General features: G+C 33.8%; 1 protein-coding gene across 6 annotated transcripts in view; it reads left to right on the forward strand.

The window, feature by feature from the left end:
- The window catches only part of CXH8orf89 (chromosome X C8orf89 homolog), an 82108-nt gene extending 69525 nt beyond the window's left edge, over positions 1-12583 (forward strand). For all 6 annotated transcript variants that reach the window (XM_074200113.1, XM_074200115.1, XM_074200116.1 and 3 more), the window contains 3 exons: positions 3215-3305; positions 5119-5176; positions 12280-12583. In XM_074200113.1, coding sequence (XP_074056214.1) covers positions 3215-3305; positions 5119-5176; positions 12280-12428 — 298 coding nt within the window. In that variant the 3' untranslated portion in view covers positions 12429-12583. The remainder of the gene's footprint in view (positions 1-3214; positions 3306-5118; positions 5177-12279) is intronic.
- The last annotated feature ends 978 nt before the right edge of the window (positions 12584-13561 follow it).

The raw sequence follows: 13561 nt of genomic DNA on the forward strand, positions 1-13561 counted from the left end.
AGAAAAAAACCACTAAGTTGTCCATATACTTTGACCCAGAGATTCTCTTGCTAGAAGTCAAAGACAGAAAGAAAGGACTGAAATATCTAAGGCAATTCTTTGATTACAGCAAAAAATTGAAAATGCAATATTGTCCATCATTTGGAGAATAACTGAACAAATTTTATCATTGAATAAAATGCAATATTATTGAAATGTAAATCATAATTCACAAGAAGATTTATTTATTTGTTTGTTTGTTTGTTTATTTTTTTAGATTTTTCAAGGCAATGGGGTTAAGTGGCTTGCCCAAGGCCACACAGCTAGGTAATTATTAAGTGTCTGAGGTCAGATTTGAACCCAGGTACTCCTGACTCCAGGGCCGGTGCTCTATCCATTGCGCCACCTAGCCACAAGAAGATTTAAAAGAAACATGGGTAGACTAGAATGAATTGATGTGATAAAAGAAACAGAACCAAGAAAATGATGTACAGAATGTCTATAATAATCTAAGCAAAAATAACAATGAAATAAAGGTGAATTTTGAATAATTGAAATGACCAAAAACTTGGCTTCAGAGATGAAATGAAGAAAAACATTTCCCTCCTTTCCTTCAAGAGTTGAAGATTATAGATCAGAATGAAATGTGTGCTCTGTGATATAGTCCCTATCCTAGTTGGTTTACCCAATTGTTTATCTTTGTTTAAAAAAAGCCTCAAAGTGGGGGTAGGAGGAGCACTATCCGGAAATGACTACTTTAAAAACAAAAGTTATCAATAAGTGGGCAGCTAGGTGGCGCAATGGATAGAGCACCGGTCCTGGAGTCAGGAGGACCTGAGTTCAAATCCACCTCAGATACTTAATGGTTACCTGGCTGTGTGACCTTGGGCAAGTCACTTAAGCCCACTGCCTTGCAAAAACCAAAAAAAAGGTTATCAATAAAACTTAAAAAGTAAATAGGCAAGCAAAATATATGTGTGTGTAGTCAGCTTCTCTCCCTAAAAAAGATATAGAAAAGGAAAGAAATATGAATCCTTTATAAACTTGAGTGACTGACAAAAGGTTGATACCCTCAACAGAAACAGGGAAGTTTAGAATAGATTTGATGATATAGACGAGCTCTTTTAATCAAAAAAGGCAACTGAGCTTTTTCTTTTTGTCTGTTTCCTGATCTTTAAGTAAGAGAATAGTCTGAATTCATTTAGGGTATCCTTGATGAAAATATGAAAAGGTTCAGAGACTAAATCATTATGGTCACATAACTAAGGGATATGGAATTTATAAGAACCCATTCTACCTACTATTTGTTATTTTTAAAAAGCATTTGATTGGTAGAACAAGATGCAGCCTTAAGGATTTTCCTAAAATAGTCTCTCCAGGTATGTGTTAAAACCATACAAGACTAACAGATACATCCAAGAGTATCCCAGAAGCTAGTGGAATTCTATTTTCAGTGTGAGCATTTACATCTAAGAAATCAGAACTTGATTTATTGTTTTGTGAATTGTCTAGATTTAAGAAAGTGCTAATAAGGCTGATTAAATTTAAAAGTGTGTATGCACACATTCTCCCCCCCAAAGAACCTGGTTGTTAGACATTTACCAGCACACCCCTATAATGCTTTATAAACATTATTTGAACACAGCAGGAGAGCAGTAGGGAATGAAGTCATCACTAGACCGCAGGCCTGGTGATTGTAAGCTAACAATAATAATAATAATAATAATAATAATAATAATAATAATAATAATAATAATTGTACCTGGCATTTATATAGTGCTTTAAGTTTTGCAAAGTGTTTCACATCCATTATCTCTCAACACCGTGGACATAACCATGGACATAATCTTTGTTCAATAATCTATTGAGTTTCAAAATGAACATATGAAACAAAGAGATATACACACTTAATTATCTATGCCATATTTATTGATAATGTCAGTAAATATCCAAATCAGAGGATTCTCTGTGGTGATATTTTCTAAATATTCTTATTCATAGGTGATAATATTAATTATTTCAAAAAATGGAATGCTGCACATTTCTCCTCAAATCCACAGTGATTTTTAAATTTATGTTATAAGCTTAATAACCATAAAAAAAATCATCAGGTAAACCTACAAAATAAAGGAATAAAATCATAAATCCAAACTCTTAAATATCTTACCATAATAAAATAAAACCAAATCAGTTCACAAATTTAAAAAAAATGCTTTTCTTTTAGATCCTTTTTCAGGTATGTATGAATTTTCTCTCCCTCTAGTTTTATTTTCTTGTTCATAATACAGTTGCGGTTATCATTCTAGTAGGGCAGAGACTTTCATTTTTCTCTTTGTCTCTCTGTTGTGTACTTCAGGGCCTTGCACATTGTAGATAAATATTTTAAAATGCCACTTAATTGTTTAATGAATATGTAAAATTTTCACCCTATTAAAATGAATATTAAGAATAATTTAGGGCAGCTAGGTGGCACAGTGGATAAAGTACCAGTCCTGGAGTCAGGAGTGCCTGGGTTCAAATCCGGTCTCAGACACTTAATAATTACCTAGCTGTGTGACCTTGGGCAAGCCACTTAACCCCATTTGCCTTGCAAAAAACCTAATTTAAAAAAAAGTGAAAGAATAATTTAGTGTTACTCAAAAGTGGAATATTTAATAGTTAAGTACAGAATATATACTATCTTACTAGCCATTCATGTGCATGTAAATTCATAACCAATTGATAAAACTTTTACATTATATTAATATTGATACTGACAAACATCTGTTATCAAAAAAGATTACCTACAATGTAAAATATTATTTTAAAATGACTAAATGTTCAACTATCCTTGAAATTATTCCTGTGGATTTACCTGAATATTATTTTATGTCCAATTTACATCAACAGTTGCCCTACAAGGAATAGTTATTGATATGAATCTTTGAGATCAGTTGTGAGAGCTGAGGAGAGTGAGCAAAATGCTGTATCTTTTTTTGCCATATCTTTATTCTAAAGTGTCCATTTATTAAATGTTTATTCAGCAGATGTTTATTAAACATCTTATCTATTCAGTCTACTATAGTGAATCTTATTTGTTTTCACTTTTTTTTTTTTTGGATCTCTTCTAGTCTGGGGAGTTATTTCCTAGAATTCTAAATTCACTTTTTCTTATTTAAATTTGTGAAATATGAAGAACAATTACATTTTATGCATGTTATCTATATTTTTAAAATATTTATTATTTTTATTTTAGTTTGAATGAAGATATACCCACTTGCCTGCCATCATTTTCTTCACTTCAGAACCCTGGGCAGCAGTCTGTGAAAGAAGAGAATTTAAAAAACAGGAAAGTATATATTTCATTTTGTTCACTAGCCCCATAATAGAAGTATTTCATTTCTTGAAACTCTGAGAGAATATCTTTTGTAATATTCTTGTTAGTGATAATGGGATCATTATAGTAATTCTCATGTAATGTTCATGTTAACATTGTAATAGTAATCTTTTGTGGGGGGAAGGCAGTGGGGTTAAGTGACTTGTCCAAGGTGTAATAGTAATCTTTTTGGGAGGGGAAGGCAGTGGGGTTAAGTGACTTGTCCAAGGTCACACAGCTAGGTAATTATTAAGTGTCTGAGGCTAGATTTGAACTCAGGTACCCCGGACTCCAGGTGTTCTATCTACTGCACCACCTAGCTGCCCCTGTTATATAGTAATCTTAAAAAATAATATTTTAAATCAGACTGTCAGCCTCTGATATCACATTGGTAGTATAGTTTAAATAAATTTGTAGTTCTTGAAAAGACATCTGGCATGAGTTAGATCTATTATAAACTACAAAGATAAGAGTTTTTCTTATTTTCATTTAAAAATCAATTAGTTGTAATTATAGTGGAATTCATTCGTTTAAAAATATAGCATTTTTTTCAGTCATGTCCAATTCTTCGTGATCCCATGGGGTTTTCTTGGCAATGACACTAGAGTGGTTTGCCACATCCTTAACTAATTCATTTTATAGATGAAGTAACTGAGGCAAACAGGGTGATGTGACTTGTTCAAGGGTCAAGCAGCTAGTAAGTACCTGAGGCTAGATTTGAACTCAAGGTGAGTCTGCCTGACTCCAAGCCAGGTACTCTACTGTGCTACCTTGTTACCCAAAAGAAATATAGCATAGAAATAAAATAAACAAGGACATAATAAAGTTGGGAAGCTGTTTCCAAAGAAACTATACCAATTCTCTTTATATCAGATAATTTGCAAGTCCCTTCTAAATCTGGTATTGTTCTGTGATTTTATGTTATAAACACAGCAAATAACTGATTTGGGGGTTATTCAAATTGATTTATATTCTTTAACTTATTTGATCTTTACATAGTAATATAGACCATATTATTCTTAGTTTACAGATGAGGAAACTGAGATGCACAATGATTGAATAACTCCTATTGTGAAAAGTAGGCAAAATTTCAGAGGCAGGATTTGTACCTCCGTCTCTCCGATGTGAAGCACAAAAATATTTCTGCCAAACTAGAGCAGTTATATTTTCCCATATAGTACCCTTTTCGAGGGGGTAGATTCCTTATTTAAGGAATATTGTAGTAATGCAAGGAGGGAGGGAGGGAGGGAGGAAGGAAGGAAGGAAGGAAGGAAGGAAGGAAGGAAGGAAGGAAGGAAGGAAAGGAAGGAAGGAAGGAAGGAAGGAAGGAAAAGACTTAGTAGTTGAGTTGGTTATTAATTAAATTCTACCCAATTAAATGATGGATGATGAGGATAGCTCCACTGTTAGCCTGCACCTTTGTCTCCAGGATTCATCTCATGACCAGTGATGATCATGATTCAATTTAGTTCAACAAGCAGTTTTTAAAGCCTGCAGCTTGGGGAATATAAAACAAAAATTTTAAAAATAGTCTCTACTCTCAGAAAGCCTGAATATTCTTGGGAGAAGCTTGCAGCCTCCTAATAATCAGAGGCCAGTTACAGTTTTCACTCACTTGTAGCTTTTTTTTTTATAACCACAATTCAGATCTATCATTTCAGTGCAGCAATACAAAAACATTTAAATGAGTTTCATTTTAAGCATATTATTCAGTTCTAAAGGATTTAATTTAATAGTATATAATACTGTTTTTATATAAAAGTGATTATCATGTGTCATTATTTAGGTCAATGAAGAGTAACCAAACAAGCAGCATGTTTTCACTTCAGGAGAAAACAAAATGTGAGCAGAATGATTATTTTCTACTTTTCTACATCTTTCATTTATGGTTTCCAATAAAGTTTTATTTCCTTAATTTGATGCTGACTTGAATAATAGAAAGAACATTGTAACTGTCAGTAGTCAGGAGTTCTGATTTAATGTCTAACTATATACCACTTCCTAGTCACCTAAACTTTCTGAGATTCATTTTTCTTTTCTCTACAATGAAGGACTATATGACCTCAGGAAAGTTAGACAGAACTTTGTAGATGTCAAAGAAGTATACAAGACTGCAAACACTTTGAGGAAGTTCATTTAACTGAGTTTCAATCAAAATCTGACTTGTTTCCCAGGTCAACAGGGTATCCAGAATATCTATATTACCTGTTTTAACAAGCCAGTCACAAATGGCTGAAAATATTTAAAGAAGTTGTAAGGTCCAAGAATTAATATTTTAATGGTCAAGTGTAAAGAGACTAATCATGTTTGTTAATTGTTAATGAACAAACCAGAACTATGTTGATTCAAATATTGACTCTGCCCCTAAAATAAAATCATTTTAGTAAGTAAAAAATATATAGATCTATGCTGAAAAATAATTAAATAGAAATAGAATTTAAACACATTTACTGTGCAGTTTTTTAAAAACATTTTTTAATTAAAAGTGCTTTATTTTTGTCCTTACCTACTTAACCATCATTTTTACTGTTATTCTGATCTTCCCATTATATTTGGTGTCCTCAAATAGCTAAATTTGATGGGGAGAAGGAGGGCAGTGTAGCATTTATTGATTTCTATATGGTTGATATATCTATCTAAGTGTTGACCTCTTTAAAGTAGTTACTCTAAGAGCCTATAAATTATTCTAATGATGCTACTATTCCACACATTTTTGAAGTGCCTTTTTGGAATGCCTTCAGAGATGCTCTTAGAAAATTAATCTCATTACTTTATACTTATAACCTGACTTTTGACCAAAATATGGTTTTATTCAGTTTGAATATGAATCACCTGATTTGAGTCAGAATGACTTGATTCTTCAGAAATCAAATCTACTCTCAAAGGTTGAAGATTTACCATCACTAACGGTATTCAGATAATGGCTGTTCATGGACTGTGAAGGTAGTTCCAAAGGGTTGGAATATTCAAGGTGGATAGTCATTTAGATGTTCTGGTTTGGTTGTTAAAATATTCACATTACTTCATAGTCACATACTTGAATCTTTCATGTTAGTTTTTACTTAGTGTTTTTTTAATAATTTCTAGAGAAATTAAAGTATCTTCCAACAACTTGCTATTACTTTCTGTAGCTTTTCTCTGAAAGTTCTAATATTTCTACCATAATTTTGACTGTCTCAGAGCTACACAATTAGCTCTGATGGTCAGAAGGATCATCCCTGTAAGAATGCCTGAGAAGACTTTTGGTAAAATGTTTCACAGATGAACAAAAATGCATAGAAAAAGACATTGAGACTGGTCATATAGTAAAAATAAGAAACAAACAATAGAGAGCCTTTTTGTCACTGATTTCATCAAGAAAAAGTATGACAGGACCCCCAGCAGGTAAGGTAACTCTCTGAGTTTCTGAGAGGATACGGACAAGGATGGGCAGACAAGAATGGATTTGATCTGTATCCTTGTAAGAAGACCTTTGATATCAGTGAGATCTCATATATATTTCAGTCTGAGAAAGAAAAAGTGATCTTATTACCTGGAGAGAGGTTGATGATTATATCTCTAATCCTAGAGACTCTGAGACTGGTCTATCACTTGAGCTTGGGAATTCTGAGTTGTAGTGGACTAAACTAAGTGGGTGTCTGCATTAAGTCTAGCAGTTGGAGGTCACCAGACTTGGTTTTCAGGAAGCACAAATTTTTAAATGCATCTTTCCTTGATTTGTTTTCTATATCAATTCTCTCTCTCTCTCTCTCTCTATCTATATATATATAGTATATGTATATGTATATGTATATGTAACTTGAGTCACTTTCTTTTTGTGTGTCTATCTCTTCCTTTCTCTCTTTTTCTTTCTGTCTTTGGCTATCTTTATCTCTGTTTCTCTCTCTCTCTCTCTCTCTCTCTCTCTCTCTCTCTCACACACACACACACACACACACACACACACACACACACACACACACACACACACACACACACACACACACACATTATACACGTTTTGGGGGGTTTTTGGCTGACCTTTCATCCAGTTCTGGAGTGGAAGAAGTTATTTATTCTCTCATTGGATCTCTTGATTCATTAGTCAGTCTGATGTGAATTTCAGGATTTTTCTGGAATTTGTGTTGAGAAACTGAGAAGTCTGCCTCTCAGGCCCAATAGTCCTTTTCTCTATCATTCTTCTGAACTTCTTTGCACCATTAACATTGCTCACCTCCTTTCTTCCTAAATACTTTGCTTCCTGTCTGATTATTTCCTAGTCTCTTTGGCTAGTTCAACAATATCACATCCCTTAATTGTAGGTATTCCCCAAAGCTCTACTCTATTCTCTCTTTACCCTCTGTGATCTTAGCAGCTACTATAAATTTAATTATCCTTTCTAAGTATCCAGCTCCCAAATCAATATACCTAACTCTAATTTTTCTCCTGAACTCAAGGCATGAATCTCCTACTTGAATATTTCAAGATGGATATCCTGTAGACATCTCAAAGTATCCCATCCTAAACTTATTTTCTTTCCCCTAGATACATACACACATACACACACTTTCTTACCACTTTCCTATTTCTATCCCAGGGCACCATTATCCTTCCAGCCACTCAGGTTCACACCCAAGATCTCCAGTCATTTCTCCATAATGTGTAACTTTTGTTTCATGATCACCACCTTAGTTTAGGCCATCATCACCTCTCTCCTAGAATATTACAATAGTCTTTTAATTGGTCTCTCTCTCTATCTTGTCTTTCCTTACTCCAACTTACTCCAAGGTCACACAGCTAGATAATTATTAAGTGCCTAAGGCTAGATCTAAACTCAGGTCCTCCTGATTCCAGGGTAGGTGCTCTATCCACTGCACCTAGCTTCCCCTGGAAGATCACTTTGTTAGCTATATGAGCCTGGATTGGAGTGGGAGAACAACTAAGAGGCTTGTAATAGACTGAAGATCTGAATTGAAATGGGGACAGAGGCAAGAAATACTATGAATGTAGAAACCAAATTTGACAATTTATTGACTAGGGTGAATGAAGTTAAAGAATCAAGGATGACAGTGAGGCTGTATACCTGGTTGAATATATAAGAATTATGTTGCCCTTAGAAGAAAGAGGGAAATTTGGAAGCAAAGAGGAGTTCTGGTTTAGACATTTTGAATTTGACATGCCTATAGGACATCCAGTTAGAAAAAGCTCTTCTAAGTTTTCACCAAGATAAACCTTCCCACTTCATTTAACCAGTGCTTGATTGTGAGAAAAATGCTTTGGAAATACTATTTGTAGATTTCAGCAAAACATTTTGACAAAAATTTTAGTACTATATTTGTGGACTAAATAGAGAGCTTGTGGTTATGGTTAAGTTGATTTGAAGTTGGGTGAATAAGACCAAAAAATCACATAGTATAGTTGCTGATTTTGTACATACTCCAATTAGCATTTTTCTAAATTGTGATTCTCATAAGTGAACTCAATACTCTAAATGTGCTTTGACCATGGTCTTCCTCATTCTGGACACTGTATCTTCCAGTGAAGCCCAAGATTTTATTAACTTTTGGCTGTCATGGCATAAAGTTGGCATGTCTACCAAAATCTCAGCTTTTTTTTTTAGCTTTTTTTTTGCAAGGCAATAGGGTTAAGTGACTTGCCCAAGGCCACACAGCTAGGTAATTAAGTGTCTGAGACTGGATTTGAACTCAGGTTCTCCTGACTCCAGGGCCGATGCTCTATCCACTTTGCTACCTAGCCACCCAATCTCAGTTTTTTTTTTTTTTAAAACAAAAATGTCTACTTTTAGTTCCCCAATCCTGTATTAAATTGATATTTAAACTGCATGGTAGAATTTTATACCTAATCCAATTAAATTTTATACTGTTTGATTCAGCGCATTGTTCTATTTTTGTTGAGATTTTTTTGGATACAGTTTGTCTTTCTTCTTAATATATTCCTCTCACTTCATGCCTGAAAATTTGAAAAGTTTGACATGTATACCTTCTTCAAAATTATTGAAAACAAATCTGAGTGACTTAGAAGAAAGGACAGATCCTAACTATACCACAGCTCTCCATTTTTCCCACAAATATCATACAAGATACTTTGCCCAATGTTTTGCTGAAATTTATGTATATTGTTTCTAAAGGCCTCCTATCAACTACCCATTTAGTAAACCTCTCAGAAAAGGAAATGAAGTTGATCTGGTATGGCCCACCTTGACTTTTCTGATTTTTAGTGATCATTATTTCCACTTCTAAATTGTTGTAAGTCATTTATTTAACAATGTATTCTAGAATTTTATCAGAAATCAAAGTGAAATAGTTTCCAGATCATGTCCTTCTCATGTTTTGAAAATTATTATACTTCAATTCAATCCTATAAGCATTTATGAATGTCTACCATATGCTAAGTGTTATACTGTAAGGTTCTCAGTGTACAAAAAGAAAAATACCCTCAAAGATCTTATAGCCTTCTGAGGGGAACAGTTGCTTTTCTCCATCCTGTGGCAACTCTGCCATTCTCCAAAATTTTTCAGAGATCACCAGGTGTAGTGTATCAGAAGAGATGAGAAGATTAATTGAAGGAGTATGGCATTTTGGTTATCAGATTGGCTGATGTTTTGGTCAGTTTTGAAGAACTAGGTGTTTTTTTTCTTTTCTGTTAGGATCCTAGACTAGCTAAAGTGGAGGGAGTGATATATTTCAAAATTAAGATGATAAAAATTCATTAGATAAAAATTTAAACAAAAAAAGAATCACTTGGGGATCATATTTGGCAGTCATTTCTTGATACTCAAAGTCAGTGGTATCAAATTTAAATAGAAAGAGGCCACTAAGCCATACATAAAGATCCCTCAAAGAACATATTGATATGATTTTCACAAGCAATATTACCTGTGATGTATTGTATTTTTGTTTATTAAGTATTTCTCAATTGCATTTTAATCTGGTTAGCTATTATGAAGTATTATATGGACCCTGCATTTGATAACTCTGCTCTAGGATGTAGCTTGCCTAGGTCTAGTAGCCTAAATTCACCAAAGGTTGCTCAAATTCGATTACCATTTCTTCATTTATTATTATTATTATTATTTCTTCATTTATTCATCTTCACCTCTGTTAATAATTTTTGTCCTTCCTAGTTCAAAGATCATTCTTCAGGTGCTGGATTTGGTATTAAGATTCGTATTAAGATCATTCTTTGTGATCCCCTTTTGTGATTTTCTTCACAAAAAATATTGGAATGATTTGCAGTTTCCTTTTTCAGCTCATTTTACAGCGTTAAATAACTTGCCCAGAGCCATACAGCTAGTGTTTGAAGTTATGAATTTTCCTGATCCAGGCTCAATATTTTTTCTAGCACACCATCTAGCTTGTAAGTATTATAAAGATGAAAAAACTGAAACTCAGAGTATAAATGACTTGTCCATAGTTATATGGCTATTAAGTGTCAGAAGATTTGTACTAAGATTTAAATCTTAATACAAATCTTCTGACACTTAATAACTGTATTTATTACCTTCCTTGTGTTGTTTTCAGACTCAAATGAGATAATTTATTTATATAAAAATCTCCAAATACTCCAAACAACAGTTCCCTGTTTCTGCACATTTATTCTCCTTAACTCTACCACCCTGCCTCTCTTCCTTTTTCTTCCTGTTTGGAATCATTTCTGCAGCATCCTCAAACATGAGAGGCAGCCTTGGTGGAAAACTTGGAAAACTGACATCAGAATCAGAAAGCTCTAGATTCCAAGTTTTACCTCTGACACATACTTGCCTCTAAGAGTTAGACTATTCTCCAGGGCTATTAATTGCTCAGGTACTGATAAAGGGAGTCTGCTTCCCCGGCTTTTTCCTATACCAATGAAATTTTCAGTCCTAGTCACTATCCTATGTCCAAGTATAATTCCTATCCCTTTGGGGCTAATTTCCTCAGTAGAAATTTAAAGCATTGGCTTGTCCTTTTACTTTAAATCCTTTGATATCTGTTCTCCTAAAATCTATGGTTGATGTCAAATTATGTTTAGTTTTTCAGCTCATCTTTATCATGAATTTTCTTTAGATGTAAACTCCTTCCTTTCATTTTTACTTCAGCTTCTCCATGAATCAGATGATAATGATAATCAAGATGATAGCTAACATTAATTTAGTGCCTTAAGGTTTGCAAAACTCTTTACAAATATTTCATTTTATCCTCACAACAACTATGAGAGGTATTATTATCTCCATTTTATAGCTGAAGAAATTGAGGCAGACAGAGGTTAAGTGACTTGACCAGGGTCACATAGCTAGCAAGTGTTTGAGGATAGATTGAACTCATGTCTTTCTGACTCCAGGTCCTTGTGTTTCTACCAGAAACAAAATGGGAGTTTTTCTTATAGAAAACTAAACTTAAAAAATATTCATATTAAGGGAAACATTCTTAATACTTTGGAGCTGTTGAAACTTTTGCAGATGTCAGTGTAGAAAACTATCATATTTTTGTTCATTCTCTATAGAAAGAACATGGTTATCAGGCTTCCTAAATATACTACTTTATATTTTCTGGTAGTTAGCTAAGTTGACCAGAAAGATTTGAGAATAAATTTAGAAAAATAACAAACTATCAGTGAGTGACTAATTGTCTTAAGGATAACTGTTCCTTTTAATTTTATATTATTGAAGTTCTACCATTTATTAATACTAATCATACTCTCCCCCCTTTGTATTTCCTCTCCCCTCCATTTCATTTTAATTAGTGCAGATAACAGAATCTCCATGATAAATTAATTCTTTCAAAATGTCTTACCATTTCCCTTATATTGATCTTATTGGATAGGTGGTAAGTTGCAGCATTTCGGTTTTAGACTGTTCTGGGAAGACATAGTTGAAGTGCAGTGAAACAAGTATTTCACTTATTAAATTTGTTGAATAGATACATGTGCTTGATTTAAGTCTCAAGTTTTTGTGTGTTCTTTTTAAGGTTTTAGCTTTAGAAGTCCTCTCACTGGAGCACCACCAGAATATTTACAGAGACTTTCTGAAATGGCCATATTAGAGTATGATACTATTCGTCAAGAAACAAACAAAAAATTTAAAATAGTCAAGAAACGAGAGCTGCCAGACTGCTGACAAATACTGTTTGGAGTGATATTGTTTTCTTCATTGGTATCTGATGTACGTGTGTGTTGTTGTTTTTGCAGTCATGTGTAATATGATGTTCAATGATTTACCTAAAAATGGAAGTGTAAATAGCCAATAAATATTTTATATGTTTGTATACTGAACAGTATGTGAAATATTTTGTGAATATTATAAAGAGACATTTAAATTTATTTTTCATGGGAAGATATACATAGAAAATTTGTATATCTTATGACATAAATATTCACTATACTTTGTATGCAATCAATAATGCCTAAAAATGAACTATTAGTAAATGGAAGTATTTGTAAGCATTATATATATTTTATAAGAGAAATTATCCTTCAGTTACATACTGTAACACCTCCTTCAGCTCACACTAACTGGTAGATTGGATTCCCAGAGGTGGAGCTGCTTCTACCAGGCTTCTAGGGCTAACCCTGTGAGTGGCAATCTACTGCCTCATTAACCCAATGTGTATACTGTTGACCTAATAATCATTTAGTAGACTCAGTTCTTTAGAGATGGCCCTGCATGTGAGGCATGATTAAATGACTTGCCCAAGGTCATAAAGTTAGTAAGTCTCAAGTGTTTGGAGGCTGGATTTGAACTCAGTTCTGCCTGATTCCAAGATTGGTGCTCTTATCCACTGTACCACCTAGCTGCCTTAGAGGACCAGTGACATCAGGAAGGTGAATTGAATTCTCTTTCAAGTGAATTGGATTTAATTGAGGTAGAGTCATGCAAAGTTATCAGCCTCACTCTCCTCTAGAATCACTCCAGTTCAGTGGCAAGATACATGTCACTGTCCAATGATCCTGATATAGTGGCAAGCCTTAACCTTTTTAGGCTAAGATCTTTCCTAGGTCCTGGTTTATCTGAGGCAAAACCCATTCAGTAGTTAAGGTTAGGTAAGAATTGAGACAGAAGATGGCTTAGTTTGCCTTCCCTAAAGAATCAATTTGGAAGGGGGTGTCTGAAGGAATAGAAAAACATTACTATTTGCACTCAAATCAAAACTCAAACTATGAGCAAAGGACCCATTGTTGGTCAATTAGTGAAAGCCAGAGTGATTTGGGTTTAAAAGTGTAGTCTTGTAGCCCCATTTGAATCACAGTGGG

The sequence above is a fragment of the Macrotis lagotis genome, chromosome X (genome assembly GCF_037893015.1).
Source record: "Macrotis lagotis isolate mMagLag1 chromosome X, bilby.v1.9.chrom.fasta, whole genome shotgun sequence".
Taxonomy (NCBI): domain Eukaryota; kingdom Metazoa; phylum Chordata; class Mammalia; order Peramelemorphia; family Peramelidae; genus Macrotis; species Macrotis lagotis.